This window comes from Pseudorasbora parva, chromosome 2 (genome assembly GCF_024679245.1).
Source record: "Pseudorasbora parva isolate DD20220531a chromosome 2, ASM2467924v1, whole genome shotgun sequence".
Classification (NCBI taxonomy): domain Eukaryota; kingdom Metazoa; phylum Chordata; class Actinopteri; order Cypriniformes; family Gobionidae; genus Pseudorasbora; species Pseudorasbora parva.
This window is the reverse complement of record NC_090173.1, coordinates 25,645,216-25,669,206: the sequence shown is the minus strand read 5'-3', so window position 1 is coordinate 25,669,206 and position 23,991 is coordinate 25,645,216. Positions and strand designations below refer to the sequence as shown.

General features: G+C 37.6%; 1 protein-coding gene across 3 annotated transcripts; it reads left to right on the top strand.

Annotated features, from left to right (window-relative positions):
• The first annotated feature begins 58 nt into the window (after positions 1–58).
• On the top strand, positions 59–23,168 carry LOC137038566 (protein spinster homolog 1). Of its 3 annotated transcripts, XM_067413262.1 has the most exons (20): positions 59–166; positions 812–934; positions 2,672–2,726; positions 3,280–3,391; positions 4,605–4,688; positions 4,908–5,160; positions 5,249–5,393; positions 7,393–7,398; positions 8,373–8,582; positions 13,292–13,357; positions 13,639–13,775; positions 13,959–14,110; positions 15,019–15,085; positions 15,273–15,415; positions 15,899–16,051; positions 17,688–17,877; positions 18,049–18,114; positions 20,859–20,957; positions 21,051–21,219; positions 22,181–23,168. In XM_067413262.1, exons 1-20 carry the CDS (start codon positions 134–136, stop codon positions 22,249–22,251), a joined length of 2,334 nt encoding a protein of 777 aa, XP_067269363.1. In that variant the 5' UTR covers positions 59–133; the 3' UTR covers positions 22,252–23,168. The 3 variants fall into 3 exon arrangements, with proteins under 3 accessions (XP_067269363.1, XP_067269354.1, XP_067269345.1); XM_067413244.1 differs by lacking the exons at positions 59–166; positions 812–934; positions 2,672–2,726; ... (3 more) ...; positions 5,249–5,393; positions 7,393–7,398 and adding an exon at positions 6,922–7,154; XM_067413253.1 differs by lacking the exons at positions 7,393–7,398; positions 8,373–8,582; positions 13,292–13,357; ... (8 more) ...; positions 21,051–21,219; positions 22,181–23,168 and adding exons at positions 5,563–5,672; positions 5,773–6,185.
• Positions 23,169–23,991: the final 823 nt, after the last annotated feature.

Sequence of the window (23,991 nt, the reverse complement as noted above, 5' to 3'; positions counted from 1 at the left end):
TTACCTCATCAACATAATAATCAAGCGTTTACATCGGTTTAAATGGGTGAAACTATCAGTGGAATAAAGTGCACTGAGTAACACAGCCTCTGTTGTGTGACGTCACGCAGACTCGCCTAGAGCGCGCACGGGAATGAGCGCGCGGAAACGGATCATGGCTGAAATGGTAAGATCTCGTGTATAACATTTATAAGGTTACGTTTAAAGAGTTATTGCTACTCTTTACGTTTTACATGGATTCGACGTTTGGACAGTTATTATCAGAGAACTATCTGAATATCTAATCTATAACTGTCATCATGCTGTGCAGTAGCACACAGGCTAACGTTAATCAGTTGCCGTTGATTAATGTGCAACAACATCTAACGTTACAATATGAAAATGTGAACCACCTTCAATGGATTTATTCAAGTAAATGTGCACGTTTTAGCCTCAAGTTTTCTGTACTCCGAGAAGTTACAACATTATTTAGCACTTGTTTCAGATCGTATACGGTATGTTTACATTTAACCCCCCTCTTTTAGACTTATTAATAATGCTTAGGTCCTTTAAACATTTTTATCCTGTTTACCGAACAGTTTCGATATATGTAACTTAGCTGTTACACAAGTCAGTGTAAGTACAAACATTGTTATTTGGCTTGTGTTACGATGAGACCGTTAACGTTACCTAAATCGGATTTACTGTTAAACTCGTATTAAAACCCACATTTATATAATATGGGAAATATATTGACTTGTCCTTCTTATTGCAGGTATCAGACAGTGTCGGGGATTTAAGTGTTCCTGTTTCAGACCCTCCAAAACAACAGGTATCAGACAGTGTCGGGGATTTAAGTGTTCCTGTTTCAGACCCTCCAAAACAACATCCTCCCAAACGGCGTCGCATCATCGACGCCTCATCCATCACAAACGTACCCGTTTACTCCAACAAGGTGGGTGTATTTTGCCTGTTTAACTTCAGAGTCATGGCTCTGGGAAAAATATATACAGGTCCTTCTCAAAAAATTAGCATATTGTGATAAAGTTCATTATTTTCATAATGTAATGATAAAACTTTCATATATTTTAGATTCATTGCACACCAACTGAAATATTTTAGGTCTTTAATTATTTTAATGCTGATGATTTTGGCATACAACTCATGAATACCCAAAATTCCTGTCTCAAAAAATTAGCATATCATGAAAAGGTTCTCTAAAATAGCTATTAACCTAATCATCTGAATCAACTAATTAACTCTAAACACCTGTAAAAGCTTCCTGAGGCTTTTAAAAACTCCCAGCCTGGTTCATTACTCAAAACCGCAATCATGGGTAAGACTGCCGACCTGACTGCTGTCCAGAAGGCCATCATTGACACCCTCAAGCGAGAGGGTAAGACACAGAAAGAAATTTCTGAACGAATAGGCTGTTCCCAGAGTGCTGTATCAAGGCATCTCAGTGGGAAGTCTGTGGAAAGGAGAAAGTTTGGCAAAAAACGCTGCACAACGAGAAGAGGTGACCGGACCCTGAGGAAGATTGTGGAGAAGGACCGATTCCAGACCTTGGGGGACCTGCAGAAGCAGTGGACTGAGTCTGGAGTAGAAACATCCAGAGCCACCGTGCACAAGCGTGTGCAGGAACTGGGCTACAGGTGCCGCATTCCCCAGGTCAAGACACTTTTGGGCTACAGAGAAACAGCACTGGACTGTTGCTCAGTGGTCCAAAGTACTTTTTTCGGATGAAAGCATTTGCATGTCATTCAGAAATCAAGAGTCTGGAGGGAGACTGGGGAGAAGGAAATGACAAAATGCCTGAAGTCCAGTGTCAAGTACCCACAGTTAGTGATGGTCTGGGGTGCCATGTCAGCTGCTGGTGTTGGTCCACTGTGTTTTATCAAGGGCAGGGTCAATGCAGCTAGCTATCAGGAGATTTTGGAGCACTTCATGCTTCCATCTGCTGAAAAGATTTATGGAGATGAAGATTTGGTTTTTCAGCATGACCTGGCACCTGCTCACAGTGCCAAAACCACTGGTAAATGGTTTACTGACCATGGTATTACTGTGCTCAATTGGCCTGCCAACTCTCCTGACCTGAACCCCATAGAGAATCTGTGGGATATTGTGAAGAGAAAGTTGAGACGCAAGACCCAACACTCTGGATGAGCTTAAGGCCGCTATTGAAGCATCCTGGGCCTCCATAACACCTCAGCAGTGCCACAGGCTGATCGCATCGATGCCACGACGCATTGAAGCAGTCATTTCTGCAAAAGGATTCCCGACCAAGTATTGAGTGCATAACTGAACATAATTATGTGAAGGTTGATTGTTTTTGATTTTTAAAAACACTTTTCTTTTATTGGTCGGATGAAATATGCTAATTTTTTGAGATAGGAATTTTGGGTTTTCATGAGCTGTATGCCAAAAGCATCAATGTTAAAACAATAAAAGACCTGAAATATTTCAGTTGGTGTGCAATGAATCTAAAATATATGAAAGTTTAATTTTTATCATTACAATATGGAAAATAATTAACTTTATCACAATATGCTACATTTTTGAGAAGGACCTGTAGTTCATGAACTTTACCAAATGTTTTATGTCTGCAATCTAGATTGATTGGAATCAATGGATGTGCAACGTGCAAACATTGGGAAATAGGTGATTCAGATGTTATGTTTTTGTGTTTTAGGTTAACCGCTCCTTAAACCTGAAGCCAATAACATTCAAAAACACCAGTCTCACAGGTATCAACTTCTGGACCACTGTCATTTGCTAATGTATTTGAGTAAATAAAATTTTATACACTAACATTGAAAAGTTTGGGGTGAGTTCTTTCTGGAACGAATCCTGAAAAGTATAACAATTAAAAATAAAAAATTCAACTCACTATTTTCAACATTGATAACAACAAGAAATGTTTCTTGAGCATCAAATAACTAATAGAATGATTTCTGAAGCATCATGGCACTGAAGACTGGAGTAATGATGCTGAAAATTCTGCTTTGATCACATTGCATTTTAAAATATATTTAAATAGAAAAGCCCAGGTTATTTTAAATATAATAATAATTTACAATATTACTGTTTTACTGTACTTTTTTGATTGAATAAATGAACTGTTAATGATCAAAACATTAAAAAATCTTACCAAACCCAAGGTCTTGAATGGTAGTTTATAAATCATCTTGGCTTTAGGTAATACTCTCCCAATTACTCGTAGACCCTTTATTATGGACATTTATGATTTGGTTAGTAGTATCAATCCAAAGACTTTTTTGTTTTTATTTACCATAACAGATGAGGAAAAGGGTATTCCCCTTTGGTCTCCTTCCCCACCCCGTACAGAGAAACGACCAATCAGCATTGATCTGAGTGGCTCAGAGGAGGAGCCAGAACAGAGTGAAGCTCAGTAAGTACACAGACTGACTTTATATACTGACTGACTGAATATAAACTATCCAGCCAAGATAAATTACTTTTTTTTTTTTTTTTTTGGAATGCTGCTTCTTGACATTTTGATATTATACCCGTTCGTAATCTACTAGAGATAGTTAATAATTCCAGAGTAAATCAGAATAAATCAAAATGTAACAATTTATTAACAGCCAGGTAAAAGTATATCGGCAATTACATAATCAATTCAAAGATAATCCATACATAACATCAAATGCTCTGAAGTACAAAATAAAGCATGGATACCTGACTTCTGAAAATTACAACGCTGAGTGTCTGGAGACACCCAAACTTACGGGCTGACCATATAACATTTGGCCCTGATCCTTTTGAAACATCTCATTAAATACCCAGATAATTCAACCGACTCACCAAATGGTGGTCACTGTAATTATAATTAGATGTTGGCCCCTTATTCAGGGGGTCACAAATGGGCAGTCAGAATTTGTGTCTGAATGGGTTCTCAAGGAAGTGAAGGGGGGCACTTAATTACATACAGCAGGCATCCTGAATCATAGATCTGTGGGATGTCACCTTTTTAAGGTCATGCAGTATTGTCTCAACTTATAGAACTTCTTGGTGGTTTGTATTATGGCTGGGAGAATGAGACTATTTACCAGACGGCAGACGCACTGAGACATTTCATATGATACTAAACACAGTTTTTCATTGTACACGCTTAACGTTATATAGGTTTTGTATGGGTTTTCCTGGAGGGGGAGAAAATGCAAGTAAAGAGGGTGATGTGAGAGAGGTGTGAGTGTATTGCATGGTGTAATCCCTAGGAAAGTCTTTTGTTTCTCAGTCCAGACATTCTGGCATTGGCCTTACACTCATATTCTCATATCTCAGTTCACACTCTGTCGTAATTAGATGACAACATGTGACTTTGTCCTTTTCACTTTCTTGGACTAATATATTCTTGGATAATTGTGTGTTTCTATATCCACACTTTTAACACCTAAATTAATCTGCAGTGGTCATATTGTACAAGTCAGAGCTCTCTGAAAATTCCCAGTTTACAAGTTGTAATTACTAGTTCTACGAGGATGTGAATGCTTTTTACAAATTTGAATTTCATAATTACAGTAAACGCTGCTGATTGATAGCCTAATTTAAGCTGTCCTAAGATGTCCTGTCATCTAACCATCAGTCTTCCTCATCTTTAGAGAAATCCTTCGTTCCCCCTCTCCACCCCCGCCACCATGTAGTCCACCAGTGAAACAGAGCAGACGAGCAAATAAAAAAATACAGTGAGTGACATCGAGTAATGAAAAAATACATTTTCTGATCTCTCTTATAGTGTGACCTCGTTTTCTTATGCAAATGTTTGTTACATAACGTGTTTCAATGCTATCATGACACTCAGAAATGACTCAGAGTGATACAGAAATGAATAACGATATTAGAAGTAATGAAATGAGTAAACAGGTTTGACATTCTCTCGTTCTTTCCCTCCATCTCTGTTTTAGAGAAATCAACAGGAAACTGGATGCAATCGGCTCTCTTGTGTGTCTGTCCCCTGAGCCTCGAGAACCTGTCATTGAATACAGAAACTCTCCATCTCCTGTGAATGACTATGATGACGATGATGACATCATCATCATTTCTTCTGACAGCAAACAGAAAAGACGTCCCCTGAATACTGAGGGCAGAGAGTCTGCACGAGAAATTTCCCTAAAATTCCGCTGCCGAACAGAGTTGTACAAAATCCCAATACTCTCTGTAAGTGAAACAAACACGTTTGTTTAGTTTGAACGTTTTTTTTTTTTTACTTGGACTGTCATTAAATGTATGTGCCTTTTGATTGCAGACAGCTCCTTTGAGTAAAGCTGTGGAACAGCTGGCCATCAAACTCAATGTCGCACCCAGCCAAATTCTGTTATTAAAGAAAGATATCGATCTCCCTATTCACTCGTCCGTCAATGAGCTGGGTCTCGGCATAGCTGACATCATAGGTAATGGAGAGCAGTGGACATTTTGAGCTGAATTCATTAGCCTTCATCACAGTGCATTTAATCCATTGTTTGTCTGTTTTAATGGATTGTTTTGAATGTTTTTAAATGGAAACATTGTATAAAGGACTGACCCTGCAACCTTCATGCAACTCCCTTCTGTCTCTTCCAGATTGTGTAGTAACAGAGAATAAACAAGAAGTGAGTGACAAACGTGATGTCATTACTGTGCGACTGCAAGGCAAAGAGAAAGCATCTGTGCAGGAGTATTCCATTCAAAAGGTCTGTACTGTGTGTCTTTTTGGATGTTCTTGCGCCTTTGTGCAACTTGTGTGAAGGAAATTTAGTGCTCAACTGCTTTTTTTTTTACTTTTTTTTTAAGAATGCTCCTCTAGGGTCCATCCTGTCTCAGTATGTCTCTGGTTTGGCTGCCAGTGATAGACGGAAAGCTAAATTTCTCTTTGATGGGTCAAGGGTCACACACAATCAGACTCCAGATGACCTGGACATGGAGGATGGTGACGTCATTGAAGTCTGGGCCTAAACTACAGATTTGTAAAGGATGTCTGATGTTTGTTTAGAGCTTATCCCTTGCTAAAAAACATACAGACAAATGTTTTTTTTTTTTTGTTGTTTCATGAACAGCATACATTTGACATGCAAAAACAATATAAAAACATCTTTTGTCAAATTCACAATTGTGTATATACACCAGATTTATTTAAAAATTGTGGAATTTTTTAAATGAAAATGTATTTGATTGAAAAAAATAAAATAAAATTACACATTTGTACACATTTGTTTCACTGGAATTGGTTTTGGGTGACATTTTCCTTTTATGAGAGCATACCATTAAAGCACAATATCATGCCTATGTATGCAAAATAATTCAATTTAATTAATAATTTGAAAGAATTAATTGACTTTGAAAAATTTAAATGCGAAAGTAGATGCAAGTAGGCTGGTATTCACCTTTGAGTTTGAGAATATATCAAATATTTGTAATTTTAAAAAAAATGTTATTAACTACAGGGGCATGTGGGGTATTTTGTCACTTTACAGAGACGATTTCTGACCCAGCTACAACCTAAATCAAATGCAGCAAATATTAACTTTACACTCATGTGAACTCGTTATCTCGGGTTATTGATCAGCAAACAATCACTGCTTACTATTGCTAAATTTGATAATCCACATTTATGAAGTCGTGATTACGAGCTCATGGGATTCAAATTCTGAAATGGGAGGGCGTTCATGTGCAATTTTTTACTAGAAAACTCGTATTTACGATAATTCCGATAGCACGTGAAGGCAGCAATAATTTGCATAAAGCACAGAAGAACACGTTTAGGTTTTTTATACCTTAAAATTAGCATATGTCAAATTAATTAAAGAGCTAGTTGAGTGCACAAATCAGAATATCCTCATCTCATTTTAAATATTTGTTCAAAATAATGCAGTGAGGGTGAAAATGACGTGCTGACAAGAGGAGGGGTGAGTCCTCGACTCCTCGCTCACATGACTGCAAAGGAAGTACTGCGTCATTTCAATATGGCGTCGCGCTGAGCTTGTGCTAGATCAGAAACAAAACTGTAAGTCGATCAGCTGCACATTTCGCTTCGAGATTCTCCACTGCACTTCAAAAATGTTCACACAGGAGGTAAGGTAGAGATCCTGAAACGTCTTGACAACTCAAAAGGGAGCCCGACAGCGCCCAGAAGAAGAACTTTAAGGACGCTTCTGACGTCGCTTTGCATTTTCCAGGTAAACAATACTGTTTACCAATCAGTAAACAACGTCTCGACATCAGATGGGAGACAGGTCACATCGTGCTTTTATATAGGATTTGTGATTTGCATGTCTGTCAACAATGCTAAATGAAAGGTTGTGCCTTAGTTTTTATGATTTGAATATGTTCCTTTTACAGTGTTATGAAAACACCGGTGTGTTTTAAACTAATAAACCACCATGAGAGTTGTATGTTACTTTGTTGCTTAACCAGCTTCATGTCTGTACATAGACTAGTTTTGGTCAACGCCAGGCATCAGATGTTATCGGGCAGCAAAAATCGGTTTAGTTTGAGTCAGCTGAAAGTAGATAAAGATTGTTCTTCTGTTATTCTTTAAGTTAATTGGGCTTGGGCATTGCTTTTCATTTATTTACTGTTTTAAACAAAGCTAAACATTTACGTTTATATATTATTTATCAAAAGATTTCACTCGGTAAAGCTCTCTCTACCCATTGCGTTTTCTTGCTAATATTTTCTGCAGGATTTTTTTTTCTCCATCATTGTATTCACATGACATTGTGCTGAGATTTAATTCGCATCACGAGTTTGTACCTACTTCCTTCTCCATGTGTCTTCCTGATGCATCTAAACTACACCCCTGACAAACTAGATTTTAAATATAATTCATGACTTCTGTCCCAGTGGAATCGAGAAAAATGGCTTCAAGGCTTTAAACAAAGCTTTTTCAGTATTTCTTGTCTACATTTTAAATGGATTATCTCACACAAAAGTAACAGTGGGGATAAAAAGTTTAAGTCCATGTTTAAAAATGTAATTTAAACCCAGAAATAAATCATTATACAATTTTGTAAAATAAAAACAAAACAGAAACATTTTCAGGGTGAAAAAAGAACATCAGATTATTTCATGTCCGCAAAAAAAATACACACTTAATTTCAGGAAATTTGTATTTTTATGTATTGGCTAATAATTTATATAAAAGTTTTTTTTTCTTCTTTTTTTTAATGAAATTTAAATGCAAATTGGAAGCATTTTCAAAAATTGCACAAGACATATGAAGCCCATTATACATCCTCATGTGAGGTTGAGATTAGAACGTTATCAATGATCTTTGAGTGTAATCAGTAGTAGACTTTGTACTTTTTTGCTCTTGAGCATTCAACACAGCTGCTACTGTCAATGTTTTTGCTTCTTTTGCTTTTTGTCATCTTTATTTATTTTTTCTACAACAGTGATGTCACGGACAGATGTTTCTGCTGACACCACACCCTTCTTCTCAGATTATAATGAGGAGGAGGGGTCTGCTGACAATGGGGAGGGTTCACCTCAGCCCGAGGAGGAGGAGTCTGCCAGTGGAGTGTCTGATAAAAGAGCTATACTGACTGTGATTGTACTCTGTTACATCAACCTGCTGAACTATATGGACAGATTCACTGTGGCAGGTAACCAGTGCTATTAGATTTAAGCGCATCAGTTCTGCTAGACAATGCTGGCTTCCTTTTCATCAAGATCAGATGTGCAAGAAAGACACAAAGCGATCATAAAAGCATTAATAATGTGCTTGTTCATAATACAAGATTATCCTAGTCTGGATTGTGTGTGTATATATTACTTTACTATAATTATAAATATAGTGGGGCAAAATATTTAGTCAACCACCAATTGTGCAAGTTCTCCCACTTAAAAAGATGATGCCTGTTATTTTCCTCATAGGTACACTTCAACTATGAAAGACAGAATGAGAAAAAAATCCAGAAATTCACATTGTCTGATTTCTAAAGAATTTATTTGCAAATTATGGTGGAAAATAAGTATTTGATCACCTACACAAAATATTTCTGGCTCTCACAGACCTGTAAATTCTTCTTTAAGAGGCTCCTCTGTCCTCCACTCCTGTATTAATGGCACGTTTGTACTCGTTATCAATATAAAAGACACCTGTCCACAACCTCAAACAGTCAGACTCCAAACTCCACTATGACCAAGAACAAGGAGCTGTCAAAGGAGACCAGAAACAAAATTGTAGACCTGCACCAAGCTGGGAAGACTGAATAGGTAAGAAGCTTGGTGTGAAGAAATCAATTGTTGGAGCAATTATTAAAAAATGGAAGATACATAGGACCACTGATGATAATCTCCCTCGATCTGGGGATCCACACAAGATCTCACCCCGCAAAAATCCCAGAACCACACCAAATCCTCGGTGTGTGAAGGAAAGATTCCGCAGGTCTTTTCTTCCTGCTGCAGTCAGACTATACAATGATCATTGCTAACATAAAACTCCTTTTACTGTGCAATGTTTATATAAGTAATGTGCCATTTCAACTGAGCAATACTTCAAACGTGCAATACCTGTTAGCATAATTCATTTAATCTTAGGTTTTTCTATGTTTTTAGTGTTTGTGAGACTGCTATTTTACCTACCCCTGTATCCCTGCTGTTGCTAAATGCAATTTCCACATTGCGGGACAAATAAAGGCTTAACTACTACTACTAATAAATTAACAGGCTACCATCAGTAACACACTACGCTGCCTGCCAGGCGTGTCCCCCTGCTTAAGCCATTACATGTAAATGGTAAATGGACTGCATTTATATAGCACTTTTATCCAAAGCGCTTTACATTTTTGCCTCACATTCACCCATTCATACACCGACGGCGATGTCAGCCATGTAAGGCGCCATCCAGCTCGTCGGGAGCAGCTGGGGTTAGGTGTCTTGCTCAAGGACACCTCGACACTTGGTCAAGTGGAACCGGGGATCGAACCACCAACCTTCTGGTTTGTAGACAATCTACATGAACCACTGAGCCACTGCCGCCCCATGTCTAGGCATGTCTGAAGTTTTTTGCTAGAGAGCATTTGGATAATACAGAAGAGGACTGGGAGAATGTCATATGGTCAAATGAAACCAAAATAGAACTTTTTGGTAAAACTCAACTTGTCGTGTTTGGAGGAGAAATAATGCAGAGTTGCACCATACCTACTGTGAAGCATGTGGGTGAAAACATCATGTATCACGAGATTCTGAGTTAAAACCTTCCATCAGCAAGGGCATTGAAGATGAAACATGGCTGGATCTTTCAGCATGACATTGATCCCAAACACACCGCCCGGGAGTGGCCTAGCCAGTCTTCAGATCTCAACCCCATCTTTGGAGGGAGTTAAAAATACATGTTGTCCAGCGACAGCCCCAAAACATCACAGCTCTAGAGGAGATCTGCATGGAGGAATGGGCCAAACTACCAGCAACAGTGTGTAAAACCTTGCAGCAACTTACAGAAAATGTTTGATCTCTGTCATTGCCAACAAACGGTATATAACAAAGTATTGAGATGAAATAAGTTATTGACCAAATACTTTTTTCACCATAATTTGCAAATAGATTCTTTAAAAATCAGACTTCACGAAATGTGATTTCCTGGATTTTTTTTCTTCTCATTCTGTCTCATAGTTGAAGTGTGCCTATGATGAAAATTACAGGCCTCTCTCATCTTTTTAAGTGGGAGAACTTGCACAATTGGTGGCTGTCTAAACTTTTTTGCCCCACTGTGTGTGTGTGTATATATATATCTATATATACAGTCTTGTTCAAAATAATAGCAGTACAATGTGACTAACCAGAATAATCAAGGTTTTTAGTATATTTTTTATTGCTACGTGGCAAACAAGTTACCAGTAGGTTCAGTAGATTGTCAGAAAACAAACAAGACCCAGCATTCATGATATGCACGCTCTTAAGGCTGTGCAATTGGGCAATTAGTTGAAAGGGGTGTGTTCAAAAAAATAGCAGTGTCTACCTTTGACTGTACAAACTCAAAACTATTTTGTACAAACATTTTTTTTTTCACTAAAATCACTAAACTAATATTTAGTTGTATGACCACAGTTTTTTAAAACTGCTTGACATCTGTGTGGCATGGAGTCAACCAACTTGTGGCACCTCTCAGCTGTTATTCCACTCCATGATTCTTTAACAACATTCCACAATTCATTCACATTTCTTGGTTTTGCTTCAGAAACAGCATTTTTGATATCACCCCACAAGTTCTCAATTGGATTAAGGTCTGGAGATTGGGCTGGCCACTCCATAACATTAATTTTGTTGGTTTGGAACCAAGACTTTGCCCGTTTACTAGTGTGTTTTGGGTCATTGTCTTGTTGAAACAACCGTTTCAAGGGCATGTCCTCTTCAGCATAGGGCAACATGACCTCTTCAAGTATTTTAACATATGCAAACTGATCCATGATCCCTGGTATGCGATAAATAGTCCCAACACCATAGTAGGAGAAACATGCCCATATCATGATGCTTGCACCTCTATGCTTCACTGTCTTCACTGTGTACTGTGGCTTGAATTCAGAGTTTGGGGGTCGTCTCACAAACTGCCTGTGGCCCTTGGACCCAAAAAGAACAATTTTTCTCTCATCAGTCCACAAAATGTTCCTCCATTTCTCTTTAGGCCAGTTGATGTGTTCTTTGGCAAATTGTAACCTCTTCTGCACATGCCTTTTTTTTAACAGAGGGACTTTGCGGGGGACTTGAAAATAGATTAGCTTCACACAGACTTCTTCTAACTGTCACAGTACTTACAGGTAACTCCAGACTGTCTTTGATCATCCTGGAGGTGATCATTGGCTGAGCCTTTGCCATTCTGGTTATTCTTCTATCCATTTTGATGGTTGTCTTCCGTTTTCTTCCACGTCTCTCTGGTTTTGCTCTCCATTTTAAGGCATTGGAGATCATTTTAGCTGAACAGCCTATCATTTTTTGCACCTCTTTATAGGTTTTCCCCTCTCTAATCAACTTTTTAATCAAAGTACGCTGTTCTTCTGAACAGTGTCTTGAACGACCCATTTTCCTCAGCTTTCAAATGCATGTTCAACAAGTGTTGGCTTCATCCTTAAATAGGGGCCACCTGATTCACACCTGTTTCTTCACAAAATTGATGACCTCAGTGATTGAATGCCACACTGCTATTTTTTTTAACACACCCCTTTCAACTAATTCAACTAATTGCCCAATTGCACAGCCTTAAGAGCGTGCATATCATGAATGCTGGGTCTCATTTGTTTTCTGAGAATCTACTGAACCTACTGGTAACTTGTTTGCCACGTAGCAATAAAAAAATATACGAAAAACCTTGATTATTCTGGTTAGTCACATTGTACTGCTATTATTTTGAACAAGACTGTATATATATAAAATATAGGAGACACACTGAGCAGGCATAACATTATGATCACTGACAGGTGAAGTTAATTGCGTTCTCTTTATCTTGGCAATTGTCGTCAAAATTCAAGACTGCAGCTCTTGTGGGGTGTTCCCAGTCTGCAGTGGTCAGTATCTGTCAAAAGTTGTCTAAGGAAGGAACAATGGTGAACTGGTGACAGGCCAAGGCTCAATGATGCATGTGGGGAGCAACGACTGGCCTGTGTTGTCCGATCAAACTGCTGGTTCAGACAGAAAGGTGTTGGAATAGAGAATACAGTTTGTTGCATATCAGACTGCATAGCCGCATACCAGTCTGGTTCCCATGTACATGTTAGAATCAGGTGGACCTTTTTAAATTAAAATATGTAATTCTGTTGTGTTCTGCTAATGAAGACATATATTAGGTAAACCTGGCTTTCAGATATTCCAAAAGATGACAATATAAAAAATGTCAGTATAAGAACATTTTAAGTACAGTTAGTTTGACCTATTATATGTCAAACTGATAAGTTTATAGGTGTTTAAATAAAGTACAAGTCCGATCCATGGAGGCCCCACCTCGCTACTTACAGGACGTAAAGGATCTGCTGCTATTTTTTCAGTTTAAATCAAACATATGTATTATTTATCAAAATCATGAACCCATGTATTTCCAAAGCCCATAATGTAAGTTCTCTTGCAACATTATTTTATTTCAGCTTTATTTCAATAAATGAAAGCGATTTTAAAAGATTTAGTTAACAAGAATACTGTTCTTATGAGGTTAAGTATTGGTAATAGCAAAAGGAAACCAAAAAGATTTTTCTTGTTGCCAAAGTTTGATTTGTAAATAAATGTAAAAATACTTAATTGTATTTTTCTGTGGCCCATAATGAGCAACAGTGTGTGAATTGGTCAGTAATAAAGCTGTTATAACAATACACTTCCTCTCTTACAGGTGTACTTCCAGACATTGAGCTTTTCTTCAGTATCAGTGATGGAAAATCAGGGCTACTTCAGACAGGTGAGCAGATTCATACCATGTAGAATCATTTGGTCACACTTTATTTTAATGCATCCTTGTGTAGTGTGTGTTAAGTACTGAGTATTTACTCTTTTTTTTTAACTACATTAAATTAACTACATGAACTAACTATAGGGTTAGGTTTGTTGTAGGGTTAGTTGCATATAATTATGCATTAGTAAATACATGTAACAAGGACACTGTTAAATTAAGCTATACCAATCCATTTGATGTTTATTTAATTTTTCATTCCCTTTGATTGATTATTTATTGCCCTTCAGTCTTCATCTGCAGCTACATGTTCTTGGCTCCTGTGTTCGGATACCTGGGTGACAGGTATAACAGGAAGCTGATCATGAGTGTGGGTATTTTCTTCTGGTGTCTCGTAACACTTGCTAGCTCCTTCATTGGCAAAGACGTAAGTCCTACACAAAACATTTCAGACTTTCCATTTGTCTAAGGGTTAAATATTTGAGTGCCGTTTTACTCAAAGACATAAGCAATAGCTTCCAATCTCTGACTCAGTGTCTCATATACTAAAGTGTATATATGTCTTAAAAGTAATTTATAGAGTAAACTAATAGGATGAATCTTCTCTCAGCATTTCTGGGCGTTGTTGTTGACGCGAGGGCTAGTGGGCATTGGCGAGGCCAGTTACTCCACCATTGCTCCCACCATCGTCGCTGATCTGTTCGTCAAAGAGAAGAGAACCAACATGCTGTCCCTGTTCTACTTTGCAATCCCAGTGGGCAGGTGGGACCCCGCCCCCATACACACACGCACACACATACACACAAACATACACACACTCACACAACTGCCATTCGATATACTGGTGTTTCGGTTTTTCACATTTTAGCTCTATGCACATTCACAGCATGGTAACATTCTCACACTCAAACACAGTTGCGTTATCAGGGGTTTTTCACACCTGGAAATGGAGTTTCATTTATAAGTTTCCAGGCTCTTACTGTTGAGCAAGTCACTGGATTTGTTTCATTTTGTGAGGATAATTAAATGTTGTTGATCTTATTAAAATATTTCTTAATTTTTATATTAATTTGTCTTAAAATTAACTTTCCAGTGAAATGACAGACTCCATGCTGGAATTTTCCAATTATTTAGTCTGCTTAAACCCTGCTCATTTTTCACAGTTGATTGCAAGCTCAAATTGAGATGTGGCTCCATCCAATCAAAAACTGGTGGATTGAACTACATACCCGATTACATTTTATTTATTTTCCATTAGTCTGTTTTCCTCGGATGTACATCACAAAATGGATAAGTCGTTTATTCCACTTCATTTAAAATGTTTAACTTCAAATATATTGCTAAAACATCTCCAACATCTGCTGACAGGTTTTTTTTGTGTGCAAATACCTTTTCATTTAAATTGAGCAATTATTCCAAAGCAGTTGTTCTTTCTTATTTATATTATAACTTTTATTATTTTAATAATTTAGAATACATGTTTTCTATTTTAATATACTTTGAAAATGTAATTTATTCTTGTGATGCATTTACTCCAGTCTTAAGTGTCATATGAATGCCAATCAGACATTCACTTCCTGTCTAAATGGGCAGTTCTCTGCCAGCGTAAGCTGCTTTGTGGACCAGGCTTCCTCCTAGTTTTCATTCAACTCTGTTTTTTCTTTCCTCAGTGGTCTGGGATATATTGTGGGTTCAAAGGTGGATGATGTGGCTGGGGATTGGCACTGGGCTCTTCGGGTACGTCTGCAGAACCAAAACTTTCACTGTTTATCTGTCTATGGGTGGAATTACATAATGTGTGCTTGCTGCTTTTACCACAAAAACAGACATGGAGATTAAAATATGATAACATCTCAAATTTCTCTCTGTGTTTTTGTTTGCTTTTATTCATTCATTTGTTTGTTTGTTTGTTTGTTTTTCTTAGGTGACCCCTGGTCTAGGGGTGTTGGCCGTGATCCTCTTATTGTTCGTGGTTAAGGAACCAAAGCGCGGTGCGATCGAAGCTCGTCCGGAGCACACGTTGCACAGAACCAGCTGGCTGGTGGACATGAAAGCGCTCTGCAGGAAGTGAGTCACTGAGACCTCATGTTGCCTTTAAAGCATCATTTATAAGGGAAGGCTTTTGCCTTTGATGCCATGCAGGGAATGTTTCAATATCTGATGATGCTGATTGATCCTACTAAGGGTTTTTCCTCAGTTATTGAGTAATTATTGCTGACACCACTGCAGCCTCTGATATGATCAGTTTAAATAATCTAATTGCGAGCAATCACAAGCAATTTATATCAGATTTCAGGGTCATTTTTATCATAAGGCTATAGCTCTTGGGCACTGCTGTTGTTAGAAATGTATGTTTTTAAGAATGTTTCCATTTATTTTTGGCAATAGCTTGGAAGTCAGTGGGACCCAAGACAACAATGGACCCCATTGACTTATACTGTGATATAACTGATGTGTATATACTATTTATTGTGGGCTTTACAGAGACTGTTTGTTTCTTTCCTGAACTAAATGTCTTTCCCTCTCTCTTGATGATTATTTTTTTTTCAGTCCGAGTTTTGTTCTCTCCACATTTGGCTTCACGGCTGTGGCCTTTGTGACAGGATCACTGGCTCTGTGGGCCCCTGCCTTTTTATTCAGAGCAGGCGTCTTCACTGGAGAAAAGCAGCCGTGTTTAAAAGCCCCCTGTGACAACTCTGACAGGTACCAGACCCACATATACACAACATCTCTCTCTAAATATACACCATGACATTCGCACAGACTTCTGTATTCTTGCCATGTCTTTTTAGTATCGCGGTACTGTTATTACGACACTATTTAGAGTACTACGTTTGCACATGCTGTAAATATTCATATGTTAAAGGGTTACTTCAGCGATTAAGAATATGTCTTTGTATCAGTAGAAACCCGGGAGTATATTCAAAAGATCTCCCTGAGATGAGAGATTTATGTATTCGATTTCTGGAAAAAAATCCTCCGATGACGCAAATATCGGCGTCATTTTGCTTCATCTGAGGATTTTTTTTGGCCAGAGGCTAAAGACTACAGCCAGTAGATGGAGCTATTTCCGCATGTTTTCAAGCCGTGCATGGGGAGTGGGAGATTGCACTCACAGCGCTCGGCTCGGGGAGCTGTGGGCTTTCATGTAAATGGAGCGGCGGCCGGCGCAGCAAAGTTAATGTTTCAACTTTTAAAATTAATTCCTATGAAAGTGAAGCTTCCAAAGGCATGAACTGAAAACGCGATGTGAATGTATGCCTCGGCCGCGCTTACCTTAGTTCTTTGCTCGTGATGAATGTAATCGAACATTTGTGCCGTGACACTCGTTTGGCTCACTCACACGTTATTAAACAGAGACGTTTTAGTTTTTTATTGTAGTGTCTGTTCTAGGGGTGACCCCGAATAGTCGAAGATTCGATGCATCAATATGCGGGGCTAGATTTGACCACAGATCTCTCAGTCAAATCTTTGCAGGTGTTATGAAATGATTATTATACCATTTTGGCAATATGGGGGTGCTCAATATTTTAACGACGTGGTGTGGCGTTGAGCTTCGCGTCCGGTGTGCGACCCCCCCTCCCTTTAGGCATAATCGGCCTAAGAACATGCATGTAAACACACTCAGTGTTCTTTTCATCTCTAGGGAGGTTTTCTATTTTTTTTGGATAATCAAAATGTTCTTCTTTTATATATTTGTGTGATGTTCTGTATTTCGATCGCGGCTTTAAAATGTTCTGAGAAAACGTTTTATGAATGTTTATCCATCATATTACCTTTTATTTAAACCTAAATAAGAAAGCCGTTGTCAGTTCGTCTGTCAGTTGGCAGGCAGTTTTGGTCGCTTTATTAAAAGTCGTTGCTGTGTGCAGTGTGTAAAGGAAAATGAAAATAGTTTTACCTTCCTGCTGACTAGTGTCATGCCCCTCGGAACCTATTTACACACACAGATGATTCGACAATCAGTCGACCATAAAAAAATGACAAATCTGATTTGAATGTGTAAATCCTTAGTTGGGGAGACCCCTAGTCTATTCTCTAACTGAACTGATTTTATGAAAATGAACACGGTGGGAAAGTAATCCGGTAGCGGTAGCTTTTGGAGTGGCCTCATAGGGTAGCGAAGCAAGTGCATTCTGGGAGTTGTTGTCTTTCATCCCCATGGGACAAAAATACATTTTCTGTCTTTTCTCAGTCTAGAAGGCACGAAATTCAAAAATAATTTCATGTTTCTACTACATTAATTCCCAGTTTAAATACAAAGCTTAATGCTAAATCACTGAAGTAACCCTTTAAGTACATGCACTAGTAATATTTTATAATCTCTTCTGCTCTGCAGTCTGATGTTTGGCGGCATCACCGTTGTGACGGGCATCCTGGGCGTAGCGAGCGGAGTGCAGGCCAGCAAGAAACTGAGGACAAAAACACCTCGAGCTGATCCACTAGTCTGTGCTGCAGGACTCCTCCTCGCTGCTCCCTTTCTCTATCTGTCCATCATGTTTGCCCAGGCTAGCACTGCAGCCACATATGTAAGTCACTCATTTGACCTCTCCTTTGACCCAGTTTGATCTAAAAAAGTTTAGTTTTTTCTTTTTCCATTAAATGTTTTTAGTGTTTTTATTGACTGCGGTGCTGTTGTTGAATGTAGGGCAGTTTTATGCTGACCATAATGCTGGTTGACTATTTTGTGTTCTCATCAGGTCTTTATCTTCCTGGGTAACACATTCCTGTCTATGAATTGGGCCATTGTTGCAGATATCCTACTGGTGAGTTTCCCTTCCTTTCTTACCACTACCAATTGTGAATAGTAATGAAAAGATGGTTAATATGACTGGTGCACTATTTTTAAAGTATTCTAATTTGTGGAACCACAGAATGACTTAAAATTATAAAATTGTGTGTGTATATATATATATATATATATATATATATATATATATATATATATATGTATGTATGTATGTGTATATTAGGGCTGTCAAAGTTAACGCAAATTCATTTTAACGGCACTAAATTTATTAACGCACGTTAACGCAGCACGCATTTTCTGTTTGATCCGTGGCGTAGCCCGTAGGTAGAAAAAGTGAGAGCAGTCAGACGCAAAGGCTGCAACAGCAAACATTAATAGGGAATGAAAAGTGTTGACATTAACATTAATATTCTAAACCAAAAGTGCAGTTATTGCCTACATAAGCTACCATATTTTCTGTTTAACTTTTATTAGAGTCCAGAAAGAAAAGTGTTTTTTTCACTGAGCACATTCTCTACAGTCTGAGCGCGATGCACTGCAGCTCACTCTCGCTCATGTCTGAGGTAAATCATTAATACCATCACCGCTCACACTACACGTTTTTTTTTTAACTAAATACATTACAATCGGCTAAAACAAATGCACAGGTTACTTTCCTGAACAAGCGCGCTCCCGAGTCCGTGTTCTTCACGCTGTCCACGTGAATCGCGGCCCAGTTCGGCGCGCACACGCAAAAAAACGGCAGTTGAACAGGGAATGTGGATCTCTTAAAGGGGAAGCACTATATTCCTACTAGGTGTAATATGGACCTCCTCCAGGTATGGTATGGTGTGGTTCTGGTGCGCTCACTGGTACACATTACCAATTTTTCATACGAACTGTGCCCTGGTCTGAATTAAACTGCCAGTGTAAAATCTCCCTTTATATTCTTAAAATGAGAGAAATCACTACTTACTCTTAATTTTTAAGTTTAGGCTTGACATGAACAATTTCTTAGATAAACATCTATGACCTTTGATACATATCTAGTCTTCATGCTATAATGATTATTATTGAATAAGTATGATTTCACTAATAATGAATGTACATTTGCATAAAACATGCATATTTGTCCAAACCCATGTTGATTAGAGTATTAAAAACTTAATTTAAGATACATTTACAATTGCTAAAAATGTGCGATTACATTGTGAGTAATCGAGAGTTAACTCATGGCAATCATGCGATTAATCGCGATTCAATATTTTAATCGATTGACAGCCCTTAAAAAAAAAAAAAAAAAAAAAAAAAAAAAAAATATATATATATATATATATATATATATATATATATATATATATATATATATATATATATACACATATATACATACACACTCGCTCACCTAAAGGACCAAACTAATACTGTGTTTGACCCCCTTTCGCCTTCAGAACTGCTTTAATTCTACGTGGCATTGATTCAACAAAGTGCTGAAAGCATTCTTTAGAAATGTTGGCCCATATTGATAGGATAGCATCTTGCAGTTGATGGAGATTTGTGGGATGCACATCCAGGGCACGAAGCTCCTGTTCCACCACATCCCAAAGATGCTCTATTGGGTGGAGATCTGGTGACTGTGGGGGGCATTTTAGTACAGTGAACTCATTGTCATGTTCAAGAAACCAATTTTAAATGATTTAAGCTTTGTGACATGGTGCAATATCCTACTGGAAGTAGCCATCAGAGGATGGGTACATGGTGCTCATAAAGGGATGGACATGGTCAGAAACAATGTTCAGGTAGACTGTGGCATTTAAACGATGCCCAATTGGCACTAAGGGGCCTAAAGTGTGCCAAGAAAACATCCCCCAAACACACTGACTCTACCATCTAAATGTCTCAACAGAAATCGAGACTCATCAGACCAGGCAACATTTTTCCAGGCTTCGACTGTCTAATTTTGATGAGCTTGTGCCAAATGTAGCCTCTTTTTCCTATTTGTAGTGGAGATGAATGGTACCCGGTGGGGTCTTCTGCTGTTGTAGCCCAATAGCCCATCTGCCTCAAGGTTGTGCGTGTTGTGGCTTCACAAATGCTTTGCTGCATACCTTGGTTGTATTGAGTGGTTATTTCAGTCAAAGTTGCTCTTCTATCAGCTTGAATCAGTCGGCCCATTCTCCTCTGACCTCTAGCATCAACAAGGCATTTTCACCCACAGGACTGCCGCATACTGGATGTTTTTCCCTTTTCACACCATTCTTTGTAAACCCTAGAAATGGTTGTGCATGAAAATCCCAGTAACTGAGCAGATTGTGAAATACTCAGACCGGCCCGGCTGGCACCAACAACCATGCCATGCTCAAAATTGCTGCCATGCTTTCCCATTCTGACGTTCAGTTTGGAGTTCAGGAGATTGTGTTGACCAGGACCACACCCCTAAATACATTGAAGCAACTGCCATGTGATTGGTTGATTAGATAATTGCATTAATGAGAAATTAAAAAGTTGTTCCTAATAATCCTTTAGGTGAGTATATGTGTGTATATATATATATATATACATATATGTATGTATGTATGTATGTATATATATGTGTGTGTGTATATATATATATATATATATATATATATATATATATATATATATATATATATATATATATATATATATAATAACATTAAATTAACAAAAGTTTAATTAAAATACTTTAAAAAAGAAATAAAATATGTGTGTGGAATAACCTAAGGTCTCTTTCTTGATGTCCTTATTTCTCTCTTTCAGTATGTTGTGATCCCTACACGTCGCTCCACTGCGGAAGCGTTCCAGATTGTTCTCTCACACTTGCTGGGCGACGCTATTAGCCCTTACCTTATAGGAGTGGTACGTCAATCTCACAAATACAGAGAAACACCTTCCCGAGTTCTTTTAAAAAGACATTAAATGTTGCATGTGGTCTGTATTTGCCACATTAAGGTTTCAGACTCGATAAAGGAGTCAGACTCATACATGTGGGAGTTTCGCTCCCTTCAGATGTCACTCCTGCTGTGCTCCTTTGTGGCCGTGGGGGGCGGAGCTTTTTTCCTTGCTACTGCCCTCTTCATTGAGAAAGACCGAGAGCTGGCTGAGAACTATGTCCCCTCTGGTGAGTGATATCACTTATCATAGTCTTTGATGAAGATTAGAGACCATTCCTACTTTTAATGATTTTGGTATTTTCAGGATATTATTGCCCAAAGTGTTCATTTTGTTTATTAATGCTGTGTATTTATTTATTCTGTATATTTGAATTTACAATTGTTACAGCATTCATAATCCACATTAAGGAAGCCATTTTCAAAGTAACATTCCCAAAGCAATACCTTATTCATAATGGTACAGATAATGGCTTCGACTCGATTAAACGAAAAATAGGACAAAATATTTGACAGACTCCCCTTGTTTGCTGAAAAAAAGATGAGCGTACACATAATGTAGTGTTAAGATTGGGATTAGCAACACCTACTATGGTCACACACACAACACATTTTGTATACTTAATAATTTGTTTCGATTTGTTTCAGAAGTTGTTTCAGCTATTTTCAACCCCTGAATATTTTCTTTTAACTTCAATGTTCTCGAATCAGCTGCTTAGTCCTTTTATTTGAGTTTTTGGATGATTGTCCTGACAACACTGTACACAGTTCCTCTGGAAAATAATAAATAAATTAAACATTTTAATATATTGTTTTAACATGTATTTATTATTTATGTGACAGCAGCGTTATTTTAGTATAATTGAGATACAATTTTTAAAAATATATTTTGACTTTGTTTTTACATGTTTTAATTTTACTTGTTTCATTGAATTCTATTTTTACATTTTTTTTTAAGTCATTTTTATTTTAGTTTTAGTTATTCTAGTATACTAAATGAAAATGTATTACTAAAAGAGTTTAGTTATACTAAATAAAATTGAAAAATGTTACCTGTTCCATTTTTCCTTTATTTTTTTAAATATTTTTTTTACGTCTTTGTTATAAACAAAATTCTTATTTATGCTGATTTTTCAGGGTCATTATAGGCGCTTTAGAAATCTAATATGCTGATGTCTCTTTATATTCCAGATGACGCACCAATTGTTGTTCCAAAGAGAGGCAGGTCCACTAAGGTATCAGTGTCAAGTGTTTTAATTTGAGATGATGCAAGGATTCAGATGCTTTTTAACATGGAGAACAAACATTCAGATTCAGACAGAGCCGGTGCCATCAGCAGCCAATCCTGGAGCAGTATCAGACAAGTAATCACTGATTGGACAATCTCCACAATACAGAGTTTTATAGTAATTTATTATGCTTATATATTTTTTGGTTATATCCTTAACACCAATATTGATTTGTGAACATTATGAACTAACAAAAAGATCTTGGAACATCTTACCTGGAAGTCCGGTGTGCTTTGGACCATTCAGCCTTCCTGCCGGAGAAGTCCTGTAACTGTCGGAAAAGAGACGGAGGCACATGGTTAACACGTGGGTCATGGAAAGAGCTTTTATGTTGGGGATGTTCCTTAACCTTTACTTTACTCATGGAGCTGTGTTTTGCATTACAAGTCATGTTAGGTACATTTTAGGCATTTTTATTGAAGGGGGTTTGAGTTGATTTTTCAAATCACTCACTTGCTTTTATCAAAACTGGACTGTGACTAAAAACTAGCAGAATCAGACTGGGTTTAAGCAACACTGAATCCTGTCTGTGATCTGCCTTCTCTTGTTTTAATGTTTTCTTCCATACTACATTTGAGCTTTCAGTGTCTTTTAGGAAGGTCATAGAATACAAACACTAATGCTACCATAGCATGATTCAGATATCAGTTCATTTGATGATATATTTTTCAAATAATAATGTTACGTATATTTGTTGCGAAGGCCTGGGTCATGGCCTGTTTTAATGTCTTAAACTGTAATTATATTTTGTTTTTTAATGAATGCAGTTTTAGTTAATTCCCTTTGCTGTGGCTGTTTTCCAGGCAATACTTTTGAGATAATTTGCAAACCTGCTTGGTAATTTTTTTTGTAATTTTTTAAAAATATTAAATTAGAAAAATGTGATCTTATTTGTGTCTTTTTGGATTTTCTTACGTGTTAAATCTTGCTTTAAATCTGTTTCCCTCTTTTTTTCTCTTTACGGCATATCTCAATAATGGCGAGTCTTTTTACTTCTTTATATCTATCTTTCTCTATCTTGCATGTTTGCGTTCTTTCTCTCTGCAGTGGCAACAATGATGATCATAAGGTTTTTCAGTTGCTGTGGTTTCCTGTTTGTAGGTGGGATTTAGAGATGCAAGCGTGTTTGGTAAATTTGCTGTGAAAATTAGTCTCGTGAATGAATTCTGAAAACCGAAGAAGAACCTGAATCGAAACATGCATATTCTGTGCAGTGGAACATTTGGTGGATGGTGTTGTGCCTGTGAAAATATGCTTGTACCTATATGTCATTCCTGTCAATTGTGTTTGTGTAGGCTACAAGAACACCACAAAATGCCACAAGAGTGGGAGGCAAGATTGAGAAATTATGACTCACTGTCTGCCATAATGAAGTGCAGAGTTAACTTGTATAGCGCTATACAGGCTGTGTTTTTAATTTGACATTTCTAGGACTCTATCATTAATGAAACTGCGGTGTGCGGAACATATAAAACATGACTATTGTTGATTGTCTTGACCAATTATTATTAGATGTTGAATCTTGCAACGGACAGCACAAAACTATGATTTTTGTTCTAATGTGGTCAAATGATCAGCCTAATGTAACTCAGTCTTGTCATTTAAAAAGCACTTTTCAGAATCTATAAAGCTTAAAAAGAGGTTTTACAAAAATCATGATTTCTTGACTTTTTGGCGTCTTTTATGCATGCTTGTTTAGTGGCCTGTGTTTTG

Excerpts from the sequence above, each read along its gene's own strand:
- LOC137038566 (XM_067413262.1), top strand. The coding sequence starts at position 134 with ATGAGCGCGCGGAAACGGATCATGGCTGAAATG. Across the intron at positions 5,161-5,248 it reads ACAAAATCCCAATACTCTCT|ACAGCTCCTTTGAGTAAAGC; the intron begins GTAAGTGAAACA and ends TTTTGATTGCAG. Across the intron at positions 13,776-13,958 it reads GCTCCTTCATTGGCAAAGAC|CATTTCTGGGCGTTGTTGTT; the intron begins GTAAGTCCTACA and ends ATCTTCTCTCAG.